The 18,902-nt window shown below is 36.6% G+C and overlaps 1 protein-coding gene and 1 pseudogene across 4 annotated transcripts in view; both read left to right on the plus strand.

Annotated features, from left to right (window-relative positions):
* The window catches only part of ASMTL (acetylserotonin O-methyltransferase like), a 55,089-nt gene that overhangs the window by 32,861 nt on the left and 3,326 nt on the right, over positions 1-18,902 (plus strand). For all 4 annotated transcript variants that reach the window (XM_072614508.1, XM_072614507.1, XM_072614510.1 and 1 more), the window contains 2 exons: positions 16,801-16,944; positions 18,697-18,819. In XM_072614508.1, the coding sequence (XP_072470609.1) occupies positions 16,801-16,944; positions 18,697-18,819 (267 nt within the window). The remainder of the gene's footprint in view (positions 1-16,800; positions 16,945-18,696; positions 18,820-18,902) is intronic.
* On the plus strand, positions 415-10,927 carry LOC140506882 (serine/arginine-rich splicing factor 10 pseudogene; annotated as a pseudogene).

The raw sequence follows: 18,902 nt of genomic DNA on the forward strand, positions 1-18,902 counted from the left end.
ATCCCCAAAACAAGCCCAAAGGATTTACATTATTGTTGTTAGTGTTTACATTGTTGTTGAACAATGTAATACAATGGTGGGCAAAGGCTCTGCATCATTTTGGGTTTTTGTTTTTTTTTTTACACATTATCTCACTTCTTTGAGTTTTTCATATTCATTGTTTTTTATGGTACAATATTCCTTATATGCGTAAACCAGTTTTTTCAGCCTTTTCCTAGTTGATGAGCACCGTCTTTCCATTTTACTTACATAAAGAGTGCTACCATGAGTATTTTAACATATGATACCTTACTTTGTTTTTAACATCTCTGGGGTTCATGTTCAGTAAGTATCACTAAGTGAACAGGTATGAATAGTTTATTTAACTTTGCTTGCAACACTCCCTCCGCGCCTCACACCCAGCTCGCCACTGCCATGTGACGCTACTTGCGCCTGCCCAACACGTCCCTGTTCGTGAGGAATGTGGCCAAAGACACCAGGTGTGTGTCTGAAGATTTGCACCAGGAATTTGGTCATTATGGTCCCATAGTTGATGTGTATGTGCCACTTGATTTCTACACTCATCATCCAAGAGGATTTGCTTACATTCAGTTTGAAGATGTTCATGATGCTGAAGATGCCCTGCATAATTTGGACCGAAAATACATTTGTGGACGTCAGATTGAAATCCAGTTTATACAAGGGGATTGCAAAACACCAAATCAAGTGAAAGCCAAGGAAGGTAGAAATATATACAGCTCTTCTCGCTATGATGACTATGACAGATATAGGCGATCCAGAAGCTGAAGTTATGAAAGGAGGAGGTCTAGGAGTCATTCTTTTGATTACAACTACAGAAGATCTTGTAGTCCTAGAAACAGTAGATCTACTGGAAGACCACACCGTAGCAGAACCATTCAGACAATAATAGATTCAAACGCTGAAACCGGTCTTTTTTGAGGTCTAAATCCAATTCAAGATCACGATTCAAGTCCCAGCCCAAGAAAGAAATGAAGACTAAGTCACGTTCTAGGTCTGCATCTCACACCAAAACTAGAGGCACTTCTTAAACAGATTCCAAAACACATCATAAGTCAGGCTCAAGATATGAAAAGGAATCAAGGAAAAAAGAACCAGCCAGATCCAAATCCCAGTCAAGATCACAGTCTAGGTTTAGGTCAAAATCTAGATCGTGGTCCTGGACTAGTCCAAAGTCCAGTGGCCACTAAAAGCATAATCATAATGTTTTTAGGCATGTATCATTCATTTACTCATAGTTCAGTTTACTAAATTATCAGGAATATAATGTTGCAACAGGGCTTTAAAAAAAGACCAAAAAAAGCCCCCCCAAAAAACTTTTATTTTTGTCAGTTTTCCCTGTAGCAGACAATGGTTACTATAATTAAAATGATATACTGTTGAGAAGCCACTCTTAAAAGTCCAGTTTGTTAAATGTCATGGACAGCTACCAATTTGATTGTGGTGTCTCTTATTTTTGTAAGATTCTCTTTTTTTATGCTTGAAATATTGATAAAAAGCTGTTAGTTGACCATAATTTGCAATGTTGTCCTATTAAAAATAAAGTTTATATTCAGGAAAAAAACTTTGCTTGCAAGATTCCAAATTATTTTCTGAAATATTTGGATTTACAGTCCTACCTGCGCATGAGTGTGCCTATCTTTACATAGCTTTTCCATATACATTTCTCTTTTTTATCATTTCAGCCATTTTGACTATAAGATGAAATCTAAGAGTTGTTTTAATTTGTATTGTTCTTATTAGTGATTTGGAACATGTGGCTAGTGATTTGCAGTTTTTCATTTGATCGTTTATTGGGGAATGACAATCGTTTATAATTGTGTGTGTGATACATAACATTTTTTGCTTCAGTATTCAGTAGTGATACTGTTGTCTTTTGAGGATCAAGTTTTTTCTTGTGGAAAGAGTTTACTGTAGTTTTTGTTCCTTTTTTTTTCCTATATGCTTTACACGGTCTTCATTTGAATATCAGTTTTCAGTGGAAGACATCCAAGCTCTCAACAACCGTATGAAAAAATGCTCTAAAACACTAATCATTAGAGAAATGCAAATTAAAGCAATTCTGGCTTTCTACCTTATACTCATTAGACTGGCAAAGATAACAGAAAAGAAAATGAATTACAGTGGTGGGTGGGCCTGGGGAAAAATAGGCATGCTAATATACTGTCAGGGTAGCTGTGAATTGATGTGGTCATTTTGGAAAACAACTTGTAACTTTGCCTAAAAAAAGTCAATAAAAGTTTGCATGTCCTTTGATCCAGAGATAACACTATTAAGTCTATACTTCATAAAGAGCAAAGAAAGAGGAAAAAGACTCATACATGTAAAAATACTTGTTTCAAAGGTAAAATCAACAAAGGTAAAACAGATGTCAACAGATTAGATATGGAGGGTGACAGAGAGAGGAGAATGAGGATATAAAAGTATCATGGAAACCTAGACGGAAAAGAGTATCAAGGAGAAAAGGGTGATTGACAATGTCAAAGACTAGCAAATGTCGCATAGCCAAGATATGTAAAGAACTGATTAAAATCTATAAGAATAAGAGCTATTCCCCCAGTATATAGTTGATTTCTTTTTGTAATGTCATGTATTTATATTATACATTCTAAAACATTTATTCTGAGGGTCATAGAACTTACAGGATTGCCCATGACTCATTGTGAATTTTACCTTGTCCCTTTTCTCTCTCTATCTCTCCCTCTTCTCTCCCTTTCTCTCTCTTTCCCCACTCTCTCCTTCTCTCTCTGTCTCACTCTTTTTCTCTCTCACTAATGGTATATAGATTTTGTTTAGTCTTTTTAAGAAAATCAGTTTCCTTTAGTTTCCCTCTTCAGTATTCTTTTTTTAATTTTAACTTTTGTATATTTTCCCTTTGATTTTCAAATTTTTCTTGGTAGTTTGGTTGATGTTTCTAGGTTTCCATAAAAGTTCACTCAGTTCATTAGTCCTTGTTCTCAAATTTATCAATATGTGTTCAATGATATGGTATAATGGAAAGAATACTGGAGTCAAAGGATTTTGGTTTGAATCATGGCCTGTTGTTACTTCTTTCCTACATCATCATATGCACGTCATTTCAGCATTCTGAGCCTGTTTCCTCATCTGTACAATAAGTGGGTTGGATTAGATGAGTTCTAAAGTTCTTTCCAGGTCAAAATCTATGATGTTGTATTGAATTGGGATCTGAGGGCTATTTTAGCTGTATCGTAGAATTTTGTTATGTTCTTTGTCATTGTTATCTTTTTTAAATTATTTGTTGTTTCTTTGGTTTATAGATTCACCTTTTATTGAGGATGTCATTTTTCAATCTTCTTTTAGATCTGTGTTTTTTGCTGATGATTCCTTTATTCACATTTTTATCCTCTTTTCCAGCACAAATGAGAGTACACAATAGAAGCTTCCCATGGGACCCTCTTTTCTTCTCTATTCTACTTCACTTGGTGATCTCATCCATCTTCCATGGATTTAATTACCATTTATATTCTGATTATTCTCAAATTTAGCTGATTGGTTGCTAGCCCACACACAAGAAGAAAATAGGTTGGTGTGCCTTATTTTGGGTCTGTTGTGTTTGTATCAGGGCCAAGTTTTTCCTCATAGAAAGTATTAAGAGTATCTTCTCTGTCTTATAGGGAATAGCTTTTGTAACATTATGAATTTCTCTTTAATTGTTTGATTTATGAATGAATTCTGTCTGGACCAGGAGTTATTTCCTTTGGTAAATTATTTGAGCCTGATTTCATCTCTCTCTCTAAGAATAATCTAAGATATCAATTTCTTGTTTGGTTTTATTTTTTCCAGTGACCTTTTTTTCTTCTAAATTTAACTGCATTAGACTTGTTCAAAATATAATCAAAATTATTCATGTTAACTTCTTTTATGCTCGCTATCCTTTGTTTGATCTTGTATTCTTCCTTCATTCAGCAATCTGAAAGGTAATTTCTTCTTGTTCTTCTAATTTGCTTATGGTTTCACCTTTTATGTCTAAGGCAAGTATCCATTTGGACCTTATCTTAGTATACAGTGTGAAATGGTGGACCAAACTACATTTCTGTCTGTCATTTCTAAGAAATGTTTTTTTTTCATCCTTACTTTTTTTCCCTTCTATGAATACTGGCTAGTCTAATCTCTTCTTCATGAGCCTTTGTGCTTACAGTTTTCTTCTTTATTCTCTGCATTCCTCATAGGAAGTGGAACTTAGAGAAAACAAAAGCATTACTCCCACCTATTAGTTCAATTATAGATCTCTCTTGTGTTTCCCAACTCCATTTTTTTTTTTAAAGGATTTTTTCTGAGGAGCCGAATTCTCAGAAATATTAGTAAATGGAGAAAGCAAGAGAGGATGGTGGAAAGAGCTCCTTCCTGTCTAGACTCGGACATGCCTGTCAGACTCTCAGCCCTTTTACTTACCATCTGTTTATTCTCAGGACAATTTATCATCCCTGTGAATTTAGGCTTCCACCCTCCTTCAGCACCAGCTCCTCCCAGGAACTAGGGTTACTCATAGGAATGCTGACATCCCCGCTACCCTGGAGCAGAAGTCAATTTTGAGAAGTTAGGGAGAAGAATATCTACTGAAGTGCACACTATTCTTGACTGCAACCCATTTCATGGTCTCTGCATGTTGACTGAAAATGTGGGAATGATTCTTCTTTAGGAGTGAGAGCTATTTGGCTGTCCCTTCCTTAGGTACCTCCATCCTATGGTTCTTACCTTGTTCTCTCAGAGCCCCCCAGGCAGGTTGAGAAACAAAGAAAATAAAGCAAAACAAACAAGAACACCCACAACCTTCTCCTTTTGACCTTAGATCCCATCTCTCTCCCTTCTTTTTGCTGGAAATATCTCTTATACTGTGAGGGAATCTGGATTCTGGTTCACAAAATATGAATTCAATTCTCTCATTAATATTCTCTTTATTCCCTTTGAATTATACCTTTAGGGGTTCTGTCTCAATAAAGGGTGCAACTTTTTTTTTTCATTTTGTTACAAACCCAGTTACTTGTCTAGGCTTAGAAGCCGGAATTCATTGCTTCTGCTGCTTAATCTTTTCCTATTAATAATATTTATATACCTTTCTTATTATGTGTCTTGTTTGATGGGTTTTCCTCGTTTGTATTCTGCTCACTTGTTTTCTTCTGAAGGAATGTTTTAAAAGTTGTTATCTTTTGCTGAAAGCCCTTTTCTTCATTGATGATTAAGCTCAGTTTTGCAGGATGTGTAACTGGGGTACAAATTCCAATCTGCTTTGCTTTCAGGAGTACTGTGTTCCATTACTTCCTTTAATTTCTCCTAAATAGGAAGTCCTTTATCAGTCAATCAATTTTCCTTGATATTTAAATGTTTCCTTGCGGACAACCTGCAGTATTTGTTGTTGTCACTGAATTTCTGTAGTTTGTCAAAAATTCTAGAAAATATTTTGGAACTATTGTAATAGAATCACCAAGACATATAAATTATTTGTCTCACAGATATCACTACTAGACTTGTGACATATGCAAAAATCTTTATGGCATTTTTTTTGCAGTCACAGAGAATCAGAAGGAAATTGGATCCAGTCCATTGGGAAATGGCTGAACAGATTATGGCATTTAAATATATTGAATGAGATATTGTTGCAGAATATAATAAAATATTATTACACCATTAGAGTTGCCTAGGTACTGAGAGGTTGTTACTTCAGCCCGTAGTCCTATAGCTAATATGTATCCAAGCCAGGACTGGAATTTACAAGACCAGCCTCTCTCCTTTGCCAAATGACTACTCTACTCATTCACAACCCAAGAATACCAACTTGATGTCTTAATGCCTCTCATATCCTACTGACTGTTGGAAAGAAGGTGGAAATTAGTAGCAAAATGAGTGAATATTATTTGACATCGCTTACTATAGTCAGAAAAAATGCAAACATAAGTTACTTTTGTTTTTGAGATTTGTTCTGCCAAAATGATTTTCCTTCTAATTAAACTATGCAGAATTAAAAATATTTTTAAGGTGAGAGAGGACCAGGAGAACCATATATAAAATGACTACAGTAATGTAAACAAAATGACTGCACTAATGTAAATAAAAAGAACACCAAAAAGCATCAAAACAAAATAAAATGCATCGCTTCTAAAAAACCAATAGTGCAAGCCAAAGGATTTCAGGTGGCTCAGGAGAAACGTAGGGTTGTCACTGGGTGCTCTCCTGTTTGTCACATGACCCACAACAACCAACCATCATCAGTCTGTCTCTAGTCTAACCTATCTGTGGCCCCAAACTACTACCAAGTTGCACAGATCAGCAATAGTGGGTGCATTGGATAGAGTGTTAGCCGAAATTAGGAAGTCCTGAATTCAAATTTGATCTCAGACACTTAATAGGTTTGTCACTCTGGGCAAGTCACTTAACTTCATTTGCCTCAGTTTCCTTTTCTATAAAATGCTGATAATAGTAGCACCTACTGTCTATGGTTGCTGTGAGGATCAAGCGAGATGATTGTAAGCTTAACATAGCATCTGGAATATAGTACTTGCTGTATAAATGTTAGCTATTATCATCATCATCATCATCATCCTCTTGGTAGAGAAGTGGTAGTCTATAGGTAGGCAGTGGTGCATCCTTTGTCAGTTGTGGTAAGTGTGTTGACTGGTTTTTTTGTTCATTCTTTTTTTAGTTATCATTAAGACTCCTATTGTGTGTATATGAGGTGGAAGTGAGAGGATTGTTATTTACAAGTGACAACTAAAAAGCACCAAGAAAATATTTAAAAATTAATTGTTAAAATTGAGCTGCGATGGGAGTGGAGGAGGATTCCGGGAAGATGGTGGAGGAGGATTCCGGGAAGATGGTGGAGTAGGTCAGGAAATTTCAGGCCCTCCAAATTTCCTCCACAAACAAGACCACATGGCCTCAGAATGAATGGCGGAGGAACAAAAAATAAAAATCAGGGTGAAACAGTTGTTCTTTTAAAAAGGCAACTTGAAAGGACTTCAGGAATGAAGACCTCCACGGGCAGAGGTTTGGCCTGAGTGAAATGCCAACATCTTGAGGCAAACTCTACTAAGTCAACAAAAAACAAGCCCAGCTGGATCTGCTGCATCCCAGGCCCCTGGAACTTCTCACCTCAGGACATTGTAGGGAGTTGGACAGCTGAGTAAGGAAAGATTAAAGGACTTACCTCAGTCTTGCCATACCAATGACCAGAGGAGGTCCGCAGATTGAGTGCCCTAGCAGGGGGTCGGGGGGCAGGGACCCTGCTGGCTGTGAGCACTTACCAGAGGGGAGAGTTGAAGTTTGTAGTCTCCAGAGGGGGAGTGTGGCTGGGACTTAGGGGTGGAGAGGAGTGCCTGAGATTAGGACCCTGAGATTGGAGCAGCAGCATTTCCCACACCTTGGAACTAGAACTTGATTATAATAACAGGCTGCTAAAGATAAAATAATAAATCAATAATAAATAATATTTAAAAATAAACAGTATAAATAAAAATGAGTAAGTAAAGAAGAATGAACCCAGCCATTGACGACTACTGTGGTGATAGAGAAGATCCTATTTGTTCATATTCAAATAAAAATAGCCTCTCCTACCTCAAAGAGAACCGTCAAGTGGTCACAGACTCCAAAAGAGTTCTTGGAAGAACTTGAAAAGGATTTTCAGAAAAATCAAATGAAAGAGATTGAAGAAAAATTAGAGGGGAAAAAAAGCAATCGAAGAAGATCAAAATTATCAAAAGAAAGTCAATCAAATAGAAAAAGATCAAAAATTTAAGTAAGAGAATAACTCCTTGAAAACTTGAATTGAGCAAGGGGAAGCTAATGACATTATAAGACACAAGAATTAAAACAAAGTAAAAATAATGAAAAATAGAAGAGAATGTGAAACATTTCATTTAGAAAAGCAACTGATTTGAAGAACAGATCAAGGAGAGATAACGTAAGAAGTGTTAGAACACCTGAAAGTTATGATTAAAAAAAAAGAATCTTGATACAGTATTAGAAGAAATTATTAAGGAAAGTTGCCCTGAAGTTCTAGAACAAGAAGGTACTGTAGAAGCAGAAAATAAATCTTACTGGTCACCACCTGAAAGAGGTCCTAGAGGAGCATCATAGCCAAGTTTCAAAACTCCCAGGTTAAGGAGAAGATGTTACATGCATCAAGAAAAAAATTTTAAATACTGTAGAGCTACAATCAGGATTATTTAAGACCTAGAAGCTTTTACATTAAAATATCATAGGTCTTCTATTTCAAAGAGCTGAGATTGCAACCAAAAATAACTTACTCAGAAAAGTTGAGTATGATGCTGAATGAAAAAAAATGTAGACATTTAACAAACTGAAAGGTGTTCAGGTTGTTGTTGTGTTTGTCCTTCATTGTCTGAAGGGACCATGACAATGACAATATCAAGGTGATGATATTACTTGCAGTTGACTTTGATTTGAGTGAAGAAGGGTTGTGCAAGGTCACCAACTTCACTTTTTTCTCCAGAGCCTTCTGGGTCCAGTGAGCTGATACTCATCAGGATAACTTGGGATGGCCCAGGATGCAGTGTGAGACCCTGGCCATTTTAGGCTCAGGTCTTATCAGATTCTCACTTTGAGTGAGATACACCCATTCAATGAATAGGTTTCTTCAAGTAGCTACTCAGGAAATGACCCCTTTAGTCAAAAAAAAAAAAAAATCGTACTAGGAGGGGAATACCCCCAGGGTTCCTGGGTAAAGGTATTTACATTATTTGTGACAAAAAGACCAGAACTTAATGGAAAATTTAATCAAGGAGAAATATATACTCAACCAGGTCAAATGGTTTATTACTTATATGTGAAAATGTTATCAGTATTCTTAAGACTGTCATCAATTACTTGGGTAGTTTGAAAGGTTGGCATCGAGCTAAGAATGATGTAGGTAATTCTAAAAAGTAAATTGAGTAGGAAAAGGTAAAAAGAGCAATTCTCTCATACAAATGAGGTGAAAAGAAGAACTAATACATACATGGGAGTGGAGGACTACTAGTGCTGGAACCTTATTCTCATCAGATCCAGGTTAAAAGGCAAACTATATCTTGAAGGGTATAAAAGGCTTCAAAAACTTGATGACTTCTTGTCAGGTATGATGTAGAAGGGTTTTCCTATTTGGGTCTGAATTGGACAAGATGATTGCTAGGCTCTCTTGCAACTCTAAGCTTCCCTTACTCTATAAGTAGTAGCACTTTGGTGGGATCACTACATTCCAAAGTGCTATTGGCCTTGGAACATCTGTTCACAATTTTACCCATTTAGCTAGTACTACTGAAGTTGGGGTGACAAGTGGAGAGGGGAAGGACAGAAAACATTAGCTAGATTCACAAAAAAATGACATAAACCCTAATGCCAAATTTATTGCAAGAGGGGACATGATTGGGCTGAAAACCAGACTGCTTATCTGAATAGGGTAGGCTTGTCTAGTGGGTTGATTTAATTGCTCTGTAAAGTTGAAGAATGCTTGATGTGCAAAGAATTAGACAAAGGAAATTTTAGGCTCTTCAGGGGACATGTAGATAGCCTGTAAACTGTCCTACTCAACTCTTAGACAAGTAATATCTGTGTGGACCTTCAGAAAGTCACTTAACTTATAGAGGCAGGTGGTGGTACAGTAGATTGAGCATGAGGCTTGGGGTCAGAAAGACCTAATTAAAATCTAGCCTCAGACTAATTATGTGACTCTGGGCAAGTCTGTTTGCCTCAGTTTCCCCATCAGTAAAATGGGGATAATAATAGCACCTGCTTTATGATGTTGCTGAGAAACAAATGCTATATTTGCTTTTAAAAAAAAAAAATCCAAAACAGAAGGGAGGAGCCAAGATGGTGGAGTAGAAAGATACACATATGCTAGCTCCAAACCCACAGCCCATAAAATACCTGTAAAGAAGAACTCCCAACAAATTCTGGAGCAGCAGAAGCCACAGAACAACGGAGCGGACGAGATTTCTGTTCCAGAGAGACCTGAAAAACTGACCCAAAATGTCTGTCACGCGCTGGACCCAGAGCAGAGCCCAGCCCTGCCTTGGCTGCGAGGCACCAAGGGGAGCAGATTCAAGCAGGCTTCAGGGACAGAATCTCCAGCTGCTGCACAGGTCCCTCCACCCGCAGTTGCCAAAGGTCAGTGAGAGGGTCTTTTCAGCTGGCTGAGAGGGGAGCAGGGTGTCCCCATAACTCAGGCCGCCTCGGGAGGCAGCCACACAGGCGGCAGTGGACAGGGGCTCCCAAAGCAGGCAGGAGCTCGGATCCATTGTTGAAGGTCTCTGCATAAACCCCCTGAGGGAACTAAGCCCTGTGTGGTGGCCCTGCCCCAACCTGAGCACCTAAACTTAATCTCACACTGAATAGCAGCCCCACCCCCACCGAAAGCCCTGAGGCTGGGGAGCAGCATTTGAATCTCAGACCCCAAGCACTAGCTGAGTGGATCTGGTGGTGAGGTGGGTATGGAAAGGAAACTCAGAAGTCAAGTCACTGGCTGGGAAAATGCCCAGAAAAGGGGGGAAAAAAATAAGACCATAGGAGGTTACTTTCTTGGTGAACAGATATCTCCTCCCTTCCATTCTGATGAGGAAGAACAATGTTTACCATCAGGGAAAGACATAGAAATCAAGGCTTCGGTATCCCAAACATCCAAAATAAATATTCAATGGGCTCAGGCCATGGAAGAGCTCAAAAAGGATTTTGAAAATCAAGTTAGAGAGGTGGAGGAAAAACTGGGAAGAGAAATGAGAGAGATGCAAGAAAAGCATAGAAAGCAGGTCAACACCTTGCTAAAAGGAGACCCAAAAAATGACCCTCCTTGAAAAATAGGCTAACTCAATTGGCAAAAGAGGTTCAAAAAGCCAATGAGGACAAGAATGCTTTCAAAAGCAGAATTAGCCAAATGGAAAAGGAGATTCAAAAGCTCACTGAAGAATATAGTTCTTTCAAAATTAGAATGGAACAGATGGAGGATAATGACTTTATGAGAAACCAAGAAATCACAAAACAAAACCAAAAGAATGAAGAAATGGAAGATAATGTGAAATATCTCATTGGAAAAACAACTGACCTGGAAAATAGATCCAGGAGAGACAATTTAAAAATTATGGGACTCCCTGAAAGCCATGATCAAAAAAAGAGCCTAGACATCATCTTTCATGAAATTATCAAGGAAAACTGCCCTGAGATTCTAGAACCAGAGGGCAAAATAAGTATTCAAGGAATCCACAGATCACCGCCTGAAAGAGACCCAAAAAGAGAAACTCATAGGAACATTGTGGCCAAATTCTGGAGTTCCCAGGTCAAAGAGAAAATATTGCAAGCAGCTAGAAAGAAACAATTCAAGTATTGTGGAAATACAGTCAGGATAACACAAGATCTAGCAGTTTCTACTTTAAGGGATCGAAGGGCATGGAATAGGATATTCCAGAAGTCAAAGGAACTAGGACTAAAACCAAGAATCACCTACCCAGCAAAACTGAGTATAATACTTCAGGGGAAAAATTGGTCTTTCAATGAAATAGAGGACTTTCAAGCATTTTTGATGAAAAGACCAGAGCTGAAAAGAAAATTTGACTTGCAAACACAAGAATGAAGAGAAGCATGAAAAGGTAAACAGCAAAGAGAAGTCATAAGGGACTTACTAAAGTTGAACTGTTTACATTCCAACTTGGAAAGACAATATTTGTAACTCTTGAAACTTTTCGGTATCTGGGTACTGGGTGGGATTACACACACACACACACACACACACACACACACACACACAGCACAGAGTGAATTGAATAGGATGGGATCATATTTTTAAAAAATGAAATTAAGCGGTGAGAGAGAAATATACTGGGAGGAGAAAGGGAGAAATGGAATGGGGCAAACTTATCTCTTATAAAAGAGGCAAGCAAAAGACTTTTTAGTGGAGGGAAAAAGAGGGGAGGTGAGAGAAAAACATGAAGTTTACTCTCATCACATTCCACTAAAGGAAGGAATAAAGTGCACACTCATTTTGGTATGAAAACCTATCTTACAATACAGGAAAGTGGGGGAGAAGGGGATAAGCAGGGTGGGGGGGATGATGGAAGGGAGGGCAATGGGAGGAGGGAGCAATTTGAAGTCAACACCCTTGGGGAGGGACAGGATCAAAAGAGAGAATAGAAGCAATGGGGGGCAGGATAGGATGGAGGAAAATATAGTTAGTCTTACACAACACGACTATTATGGAAGTCATTTGCAAAACTACACAGATATGGCCTATATTGAATTGCTTGCCTTCCCAAAGGGAGGGGGTGGGGAGGGAGGGAGGAAGAGAAGTTGGAACTCAGAGTTTTAGGAACAACTGTCAAGTGCTCTTCTTGCTACTAGGAAATAAGAAATACAGGTAATGGGGTATAGAAAGTTATCTGGCCCTACGGGACAAAAGAGAAAATGGGGATAAAGGAAGGGAGGGATGTTAGAAGAGAGGGCAGATTGGTGATAGTGACAATTAGAATGCTCGGCGTTTTGGGGTGGAGGGAGGGGAGAAATGGGGAAAAAAATTTGGAACCCAGAATTTTGTGAAAATGAATGTTAAAAGTTAAATAAATAAATTAAAATGTGGTAACTAACTAACTAAATAAATCCAAAACAGTGTCCAGCACATAGTAGACACTATGTAGATGCTTCTCTTCTTTTTTCCAACTTAAATTATCTTAGCTTTAGTTTTACTTATCTCTAAAATGTGAATAAAAGAAGTTAGAGGACCAGGAGACAGGATAAAGGAGGGACCTTTAGAAGGGTGGAGGATCAGGTAGGGAGGAAGAGGGGATAAGAAAAGCAGTCTTAGGGGTGGGTAGCTTAAGGTGGAGGGTGGTGGGGAGAAGAAAAGAGGCCTCTTAGAGAAATGGGTAGGTAGAGGGAGGGGAGGGATTCTTAGAGGGAAGGGAGTAAAAGAAAAAGAGGGGGACTCTTAGAGGGATGAGTAGATTAAAGACTAAGATTAGTAATTAGGACTTGTAATTACAACTTTGAATGTGAATGGGATAAATTTGTCCATATAACAGAAACAGATGGCAGAATGGATTAAACATCAGCATTCAGCAATATGTTGTTTATAAGAAACAATGTTTAAAATGATAGATACAGAGTTAAGATAAAGGACCAGAATAGAATTTATTATGCTTCATGGGATGTAAAAAATGCAGGGGTAAAGCTAAAATAGATTTAGTTAACAGATAAACAGGAAAACTACCCTATGTATCACCAATATTATTTCGTAGTTTTAGAAATGCTAGCAATAGCAATAAGAGGGGGGAAGAAGAAATCAGAATGGGAGATGAGATAATGAACCATCTCTTTTTGCAGAAGATATGATGATATACTTGGAAAAGTCTAAAGATTCAACAGAAAAATTAGTTGAAATAATTAAAAAATTTAGCAAAGTAGTAGGATATAAAATAAAAACCACATAAATCAGCATTTTATATATTGCCAACAAAACCCTGCGAGAAATACCCCATTTAAAATAACTGTAGACAGTATAAAATACCTGAGAGTATACCTGCCAAAACAGACCTAGGAACTACATGAACATAATTATAAAATACTATTTTTACAGATAAAGCCAGATTTAAGTAATTGAAGAAATTAATTTTTCACAGGTAGGCAAAGTAAGATAGTAAAAAGGACAATTTTATTGTCATCCCAGTTAAATTACTAAAATCTGATTTTTAGCAAGTTAGAAAATATAATAAAATCCACTTGGAAGAACATAAGGTCAAGGATTTTAAAGAAACTAATGAAAAAAGCATAAAGGAAGGAAGATTAGCAGTATCAGTTCTTAAACTGTATTATAAGGTGGTAATTATCAAAATTACCAGGTACTGGCTAAGAAGTAGAAAGGTAGATCCATGGAACATAGTAAACACATAATACACAGTTGTAGAGGAGTATAGTGACCTTGTGTTTAACAAATAGAAAGATTTAAGTCTTAGGAATAGGAATTCATTATTTGGTAAAAATTTTTGGGAAATCTGGAAAACAGTATGGCAGAAATTGGGGCATAGACCAATACTTTAAACCAGGGGTGGGAAACCTGAAACCTTGAGACCACATGTGGCCTTCTAGGTCCTTGGTGCAGCCTTTTAACTGAGTCCAGGTTTTACAGAACAAATCCTTTTATTAAGGGGATTTATTCTATGAAGCTTGGATTCAGTCAAAGGGCTGAACTTAAACCCTGTACTAAGATAAGGTAAAAATGGATATGAGATGTAGATATAAAGGGAGATATTACAAGAAAGAAGAACATGAACACATTACCTATTGGACTCATGGATAGAAGAATAATTTATAAATAAACAAGAAATAGAAAATGGATAATCACAATTATATTAAATTTTTAAAATCCTCTACAAATAAAACCAACATATCCAAGATTAGAAGGAAAGTAGAAAATTGGGGAAAAAAATTTTATTGACGGTCCTTCAAACAAAAGTCTCATTTCTCAAATATAGGAAGAGCTTTGTTGAATTTGTGGCTGTGAGTCATTCCCCAACTGATAAATGGTCAGAGAATATGAACAAGCAGTTTTTCATTGAAAAAATGTTCTAAATCATTATTGATGAGAGAAATGCAAATTAAAATAACTTTGAGATCTCATCTTATACCTATCAGATTGGTTAAAATGATACATGCCTTTACATTGGGGAATGGTTTGAACAAGTTGTGGTTTATGATTGTGAATGCTACTTCACTATAAGAAATGATGAGATGGTTGATTTTAGAAAACATGTCAAGTCTTAGATCTATAAAGGAAGATGCTAGCCAGCTCCAGAGAAAGGATTCATAATAAAAGTGTGTATAGTATGGTTTTATATATGTATATATTCACATTTAATTGTAGCCTTCTCTAGGGTGGACAGGGAGGAAGAAAAAATAAAACGTGCACAGCAGAGAAAAAAAGAAAACTTAGAAGCACAGAAAAGCTGGGTAGCTTTGAAGACAACATGTAGTATTTATTACATAGCTTTTACAAAAAAAGTAAACAATCTGAATTGGAAATTCATGTTTTTATATTGAATCTTCATTTTATGTTCTGCTGTGTTCATAGAAATGTTCTCTTTTTTCCCTCATTTTGTATTTTAGTTTAATTTTTTTTAATTGAGTTGCACAGATTATAGAAATAGAAAGCAAATTCGTGGCTATATGAAGACCTGTCAAGAACAAATCAGTTTCATATATTAAGTACTAAAGTGATAGTGAGGCCTTATCTCCCAGAAATTACTTTAACATTCCAATCTTATAATCTGAGCTAAAGAACCTATCCTCATCATGCCCCTACCTAACTCTGGGACATCTGACAAATCACTTTTCTTCTCTTATCTCTAAAATGAGAGTTGCATAAGATCAGGGATTCTTAACTTTGGGTTTCTTAACTTTTTTATTTAAATATTTTGATAACTATTTAAATATAACTGATTTCTTTTGTAATCTTTTATAATTTTGGGAATTTGTACAAAATAACTTTGTAATTATTTTTATTAAAATAAAATGTATTTTATCTTTTACATTAAAAAGTAAATATTCTTAGAAGCGATCCATAGGCTTCACCAGATTGTCCAAGTGTTCCATGTGACAAAAAAAGGTTAAGAACCCCTGGTTTAAATCATCTCCAAGAGTCCTCCAGCTCCAATAACTATGCTTTTATTATCATTAATTTTTAATTTATTAAAATTAATTATCATTTTGTTATCATTAAAGATATAAAATTGGCAGGAACTAGAACTCTGAGAAGTCTTCATACCATTTTCATCCATTTTATTTCCCAATTAGGATCTTCGTGTCATATATGATATTTTGTATCTATCAATTGCTCACCAGCGCACAAGGAAAAAATAGTTACTGCCTCTTGGTGAGGGCTCTTGTGTTTATTTTAATAATGTTAACACTTCCTGTGAACAAAATAATGATATCAACCTTGTGATGTCTTGTGAACATCATGTCATCATGAAAAAGGTTGATTTAACCTATCCCAAGTCATTAAAATAGTTCCATCATCTCATCAGTGTTTCAAGCTAAGGATCAAATTGAGGACTGGAATAATATAAAAACTCTTCATGTGTATTCTTTATGCCTGAAATTGTTCTTGTGTCAAATGCCCATTGATGCTATCTATCTGTCTGTATCTATACACACATATATATCACTAGAGATATAGATATATGTATATAGTATATATGTATTATAGTACGTATCATGTATATAGTACATATTATATGTATATAGGTATGTGTATATCACTGGAGCTAGTCGGGAGTCACACTTGATCTGTAGGAATCTCTGTTTGGTCACCTCCTTTGTGCCACTGACAGTGGGAACAGAGAGAATAGTGCAGAAGTATTCTCTTGCATTACGTCATTCTTCATACTACTGGATTATTATAATGCTGCATTATAATAATACTACTGTATTATTCATATATTTAGCATTCTAGAACACTAACCTGGAAATGCTTTGAATGGTGGTTTCTACTGTGTTTCTATTTTATGAAGACAATCTTTGCTAAGCTTTTAAAGAGGCTACTTGTCAGGCTGGTCACAGACTCTTAAAGCCTTTCTGCTAAGTTATAGAATGGTTGCAGTCTGAGTAGGCAAAAGGATTACCCACACTTAGAAAATAACAGTCCTTTGCAGTGTTGACGTCTGTAATTTCTTACACAAACTCATCTTTTAGCTTGTATCTTTCATGTCGCCTAAAGGCAAACTTGGCTGTAGTTCAAGCTCTTTATAAATGCCAGGAAAGTATTTTTGGTTCAGAATTCTTTTCTGTCCACAGGCTGTACAGGAACTTTGGCTCAAGTGCTAATACAAGAATACCCGAATCTAAAAGTGACTGTATTTGACCTTCCTAATGTCATTGAAAATGTTTCTTGTTTTCAACCTACTGGACAAGACACCAGTCGAATAACTTTCACATCAGGTAATTTTAAATGTAAGGGGAAAAGAAAGCTGCCAGGCAAAGGGGGTACAGTGAACCTTCATCACAGGACCTGAGTTCAGATGCTACTATGCTGCTTATTGACCGTATGACTGTGTGACCTGAAGTCACATATAGAGGTTAAGTTAACCTCTATATGCCTCTATTTCTTCATCTGTAAAGGAGGAGAGATGGACAAAATAACCTCTAAGGTCCTTTCCAACTTTGGAGCTAAAATCTTAAGACCTGTTACATTATTATATAGGCAAAACAATATGAGAGGGTCAGATCTTGGATAGATTTCAAAGCAATATTAAAAACCTGTTTGGGTTACAAGGGAAATTTGAGGATATTTTTATTTTTTATTATTATTTTTAAATTTTTTTTGTAGTTTCTCACTTATTTAAAAAAAATCTTTTCAATTTAAAGTTTTTGAGCATCATGTCATAATTAGAAAGGTTGCTTTAACATGTCTTTGGTCATTGAAAGAAAATGGCCCAACTGTCTCATCATACTTCAAGCTGTGGACCAAAATGAAGACTGGAATAATGTAAAACTTCTTCATGTGTATTCTTTACTCCTGGGATTCATCTGTCCTCTAGATTGAGTTCATAAAGCCCTAGAGCCAACGTGTCCAAAATAAGGAGGGTTCAGCTATGAACTTTTTATTATTGTAGCTCTAGTGTGGTTCAGATAGGGATTGCAGAAAGAAATGGAAGATTTCACCTTAATATTTCTCTTGATTCAGCTGAGATGTAGATTTAGACCTAGATTGATTTGGAATTTAAAAAAAAAATAGCCTTCCTTTCTCATTGTGTATGCCTTCTTTCTGGTGGCAATGATTAGAACATGATGATAACCAGATTTGGGGGAAGCTGGTTATTTTTTTAACAAATATGACCTTTATAAACAACATATGGACTCCAGTTCTCTTAGGTAGAACCTAAATCCCGTTGCTAACAATCACTACTCTGCCTCCCTGTCTTGCCTCCTTTTACTTCTTTGTGAAAGGCAGTGTGTTCTAGTAGGATTGAGAATTCACCTTAAAGCCAGTGGGTTCAGTCATGATTCTAGAGGATGAGTAATGAAGAATGCTACTTACTTCCTGCATGGGGACATACATTTTGGACATGGACAGTATGGGAATTTGTTTGACTTGACTGTGCTCATTTGTTTACAGGGCCTCCATTTTTCTTTCCCCATGGTTGGGGAGAGAAAGTGGGAAGGAGGGGAGAAAATGCTCAATAATTGAGAAAAATACCATTTGAAGTTGAAGTACCGCTGGTACATATTATTTATGTGACCCTGGACAGGTCAATCTTACTTCTCAGTGATCCAAACTAGTGACATTAAACTCATAGATACCATGGTCATTAAACTGTACATAGGGATGCCTGTAGGTGCATATTGGCTTAGAAAATCCCATTCTAATATTACCATATTTTATTGTATTTTTTTTAATTTTGTTAAATATTTCCCATTTTAATCTGCTTCCATCCACACTCTGGAGTGTTTCTGGCTGCATGTGGTCTGTACATGATACCTCTGCTCTAGGCAGCTTTCTGAGATAATAAATTACAGATGGTGCTCATCTGCATTGGTAAAGAGAATTAAAACAGTGACAGTAAAATAGTAAATCTGGTCCTTATCCATCTCTGCATTGTGGGCAAAAGGTCTCATATGCCCTTTCATTAAGAAAGTTTGAAATGCCTTCCATTTTCCTAAACTTTCCTTCATTTTGTTTTCTGTAACTAGGTGATTTTTTCAAAGATAACATCCCTGAAGCTGATCTTTACATTCTTTCAAGAGTTCTCCATGACTGGCCAGATGACAAGATTGATGCATTATTAAGTAAAATTTCAGATCTTTGCAAACCAGGTAAAGACTTTCAGTTTCCAAAGCTGTGAGGGGGCTGTGCTAGAGCTGTTCTACAGGTGATACCTGCTTTAGGCATATTCTCC

Source organism: Notamacropus eugenii, chromosome 5 (genome assembly GCF_028372415.1).
Source record: "Notamacropus eugenii isolate mMacEug1 chromosome 5, mMacEug1.pri_v2, whole genome shotgun sequence".
Taxonomy (NCBI): Eukaryota; Metazoa; Chordata; class Mammalia; order Diprotodontia; family Macropodidae; genus Notamacropus; species Notamacropus eugenii.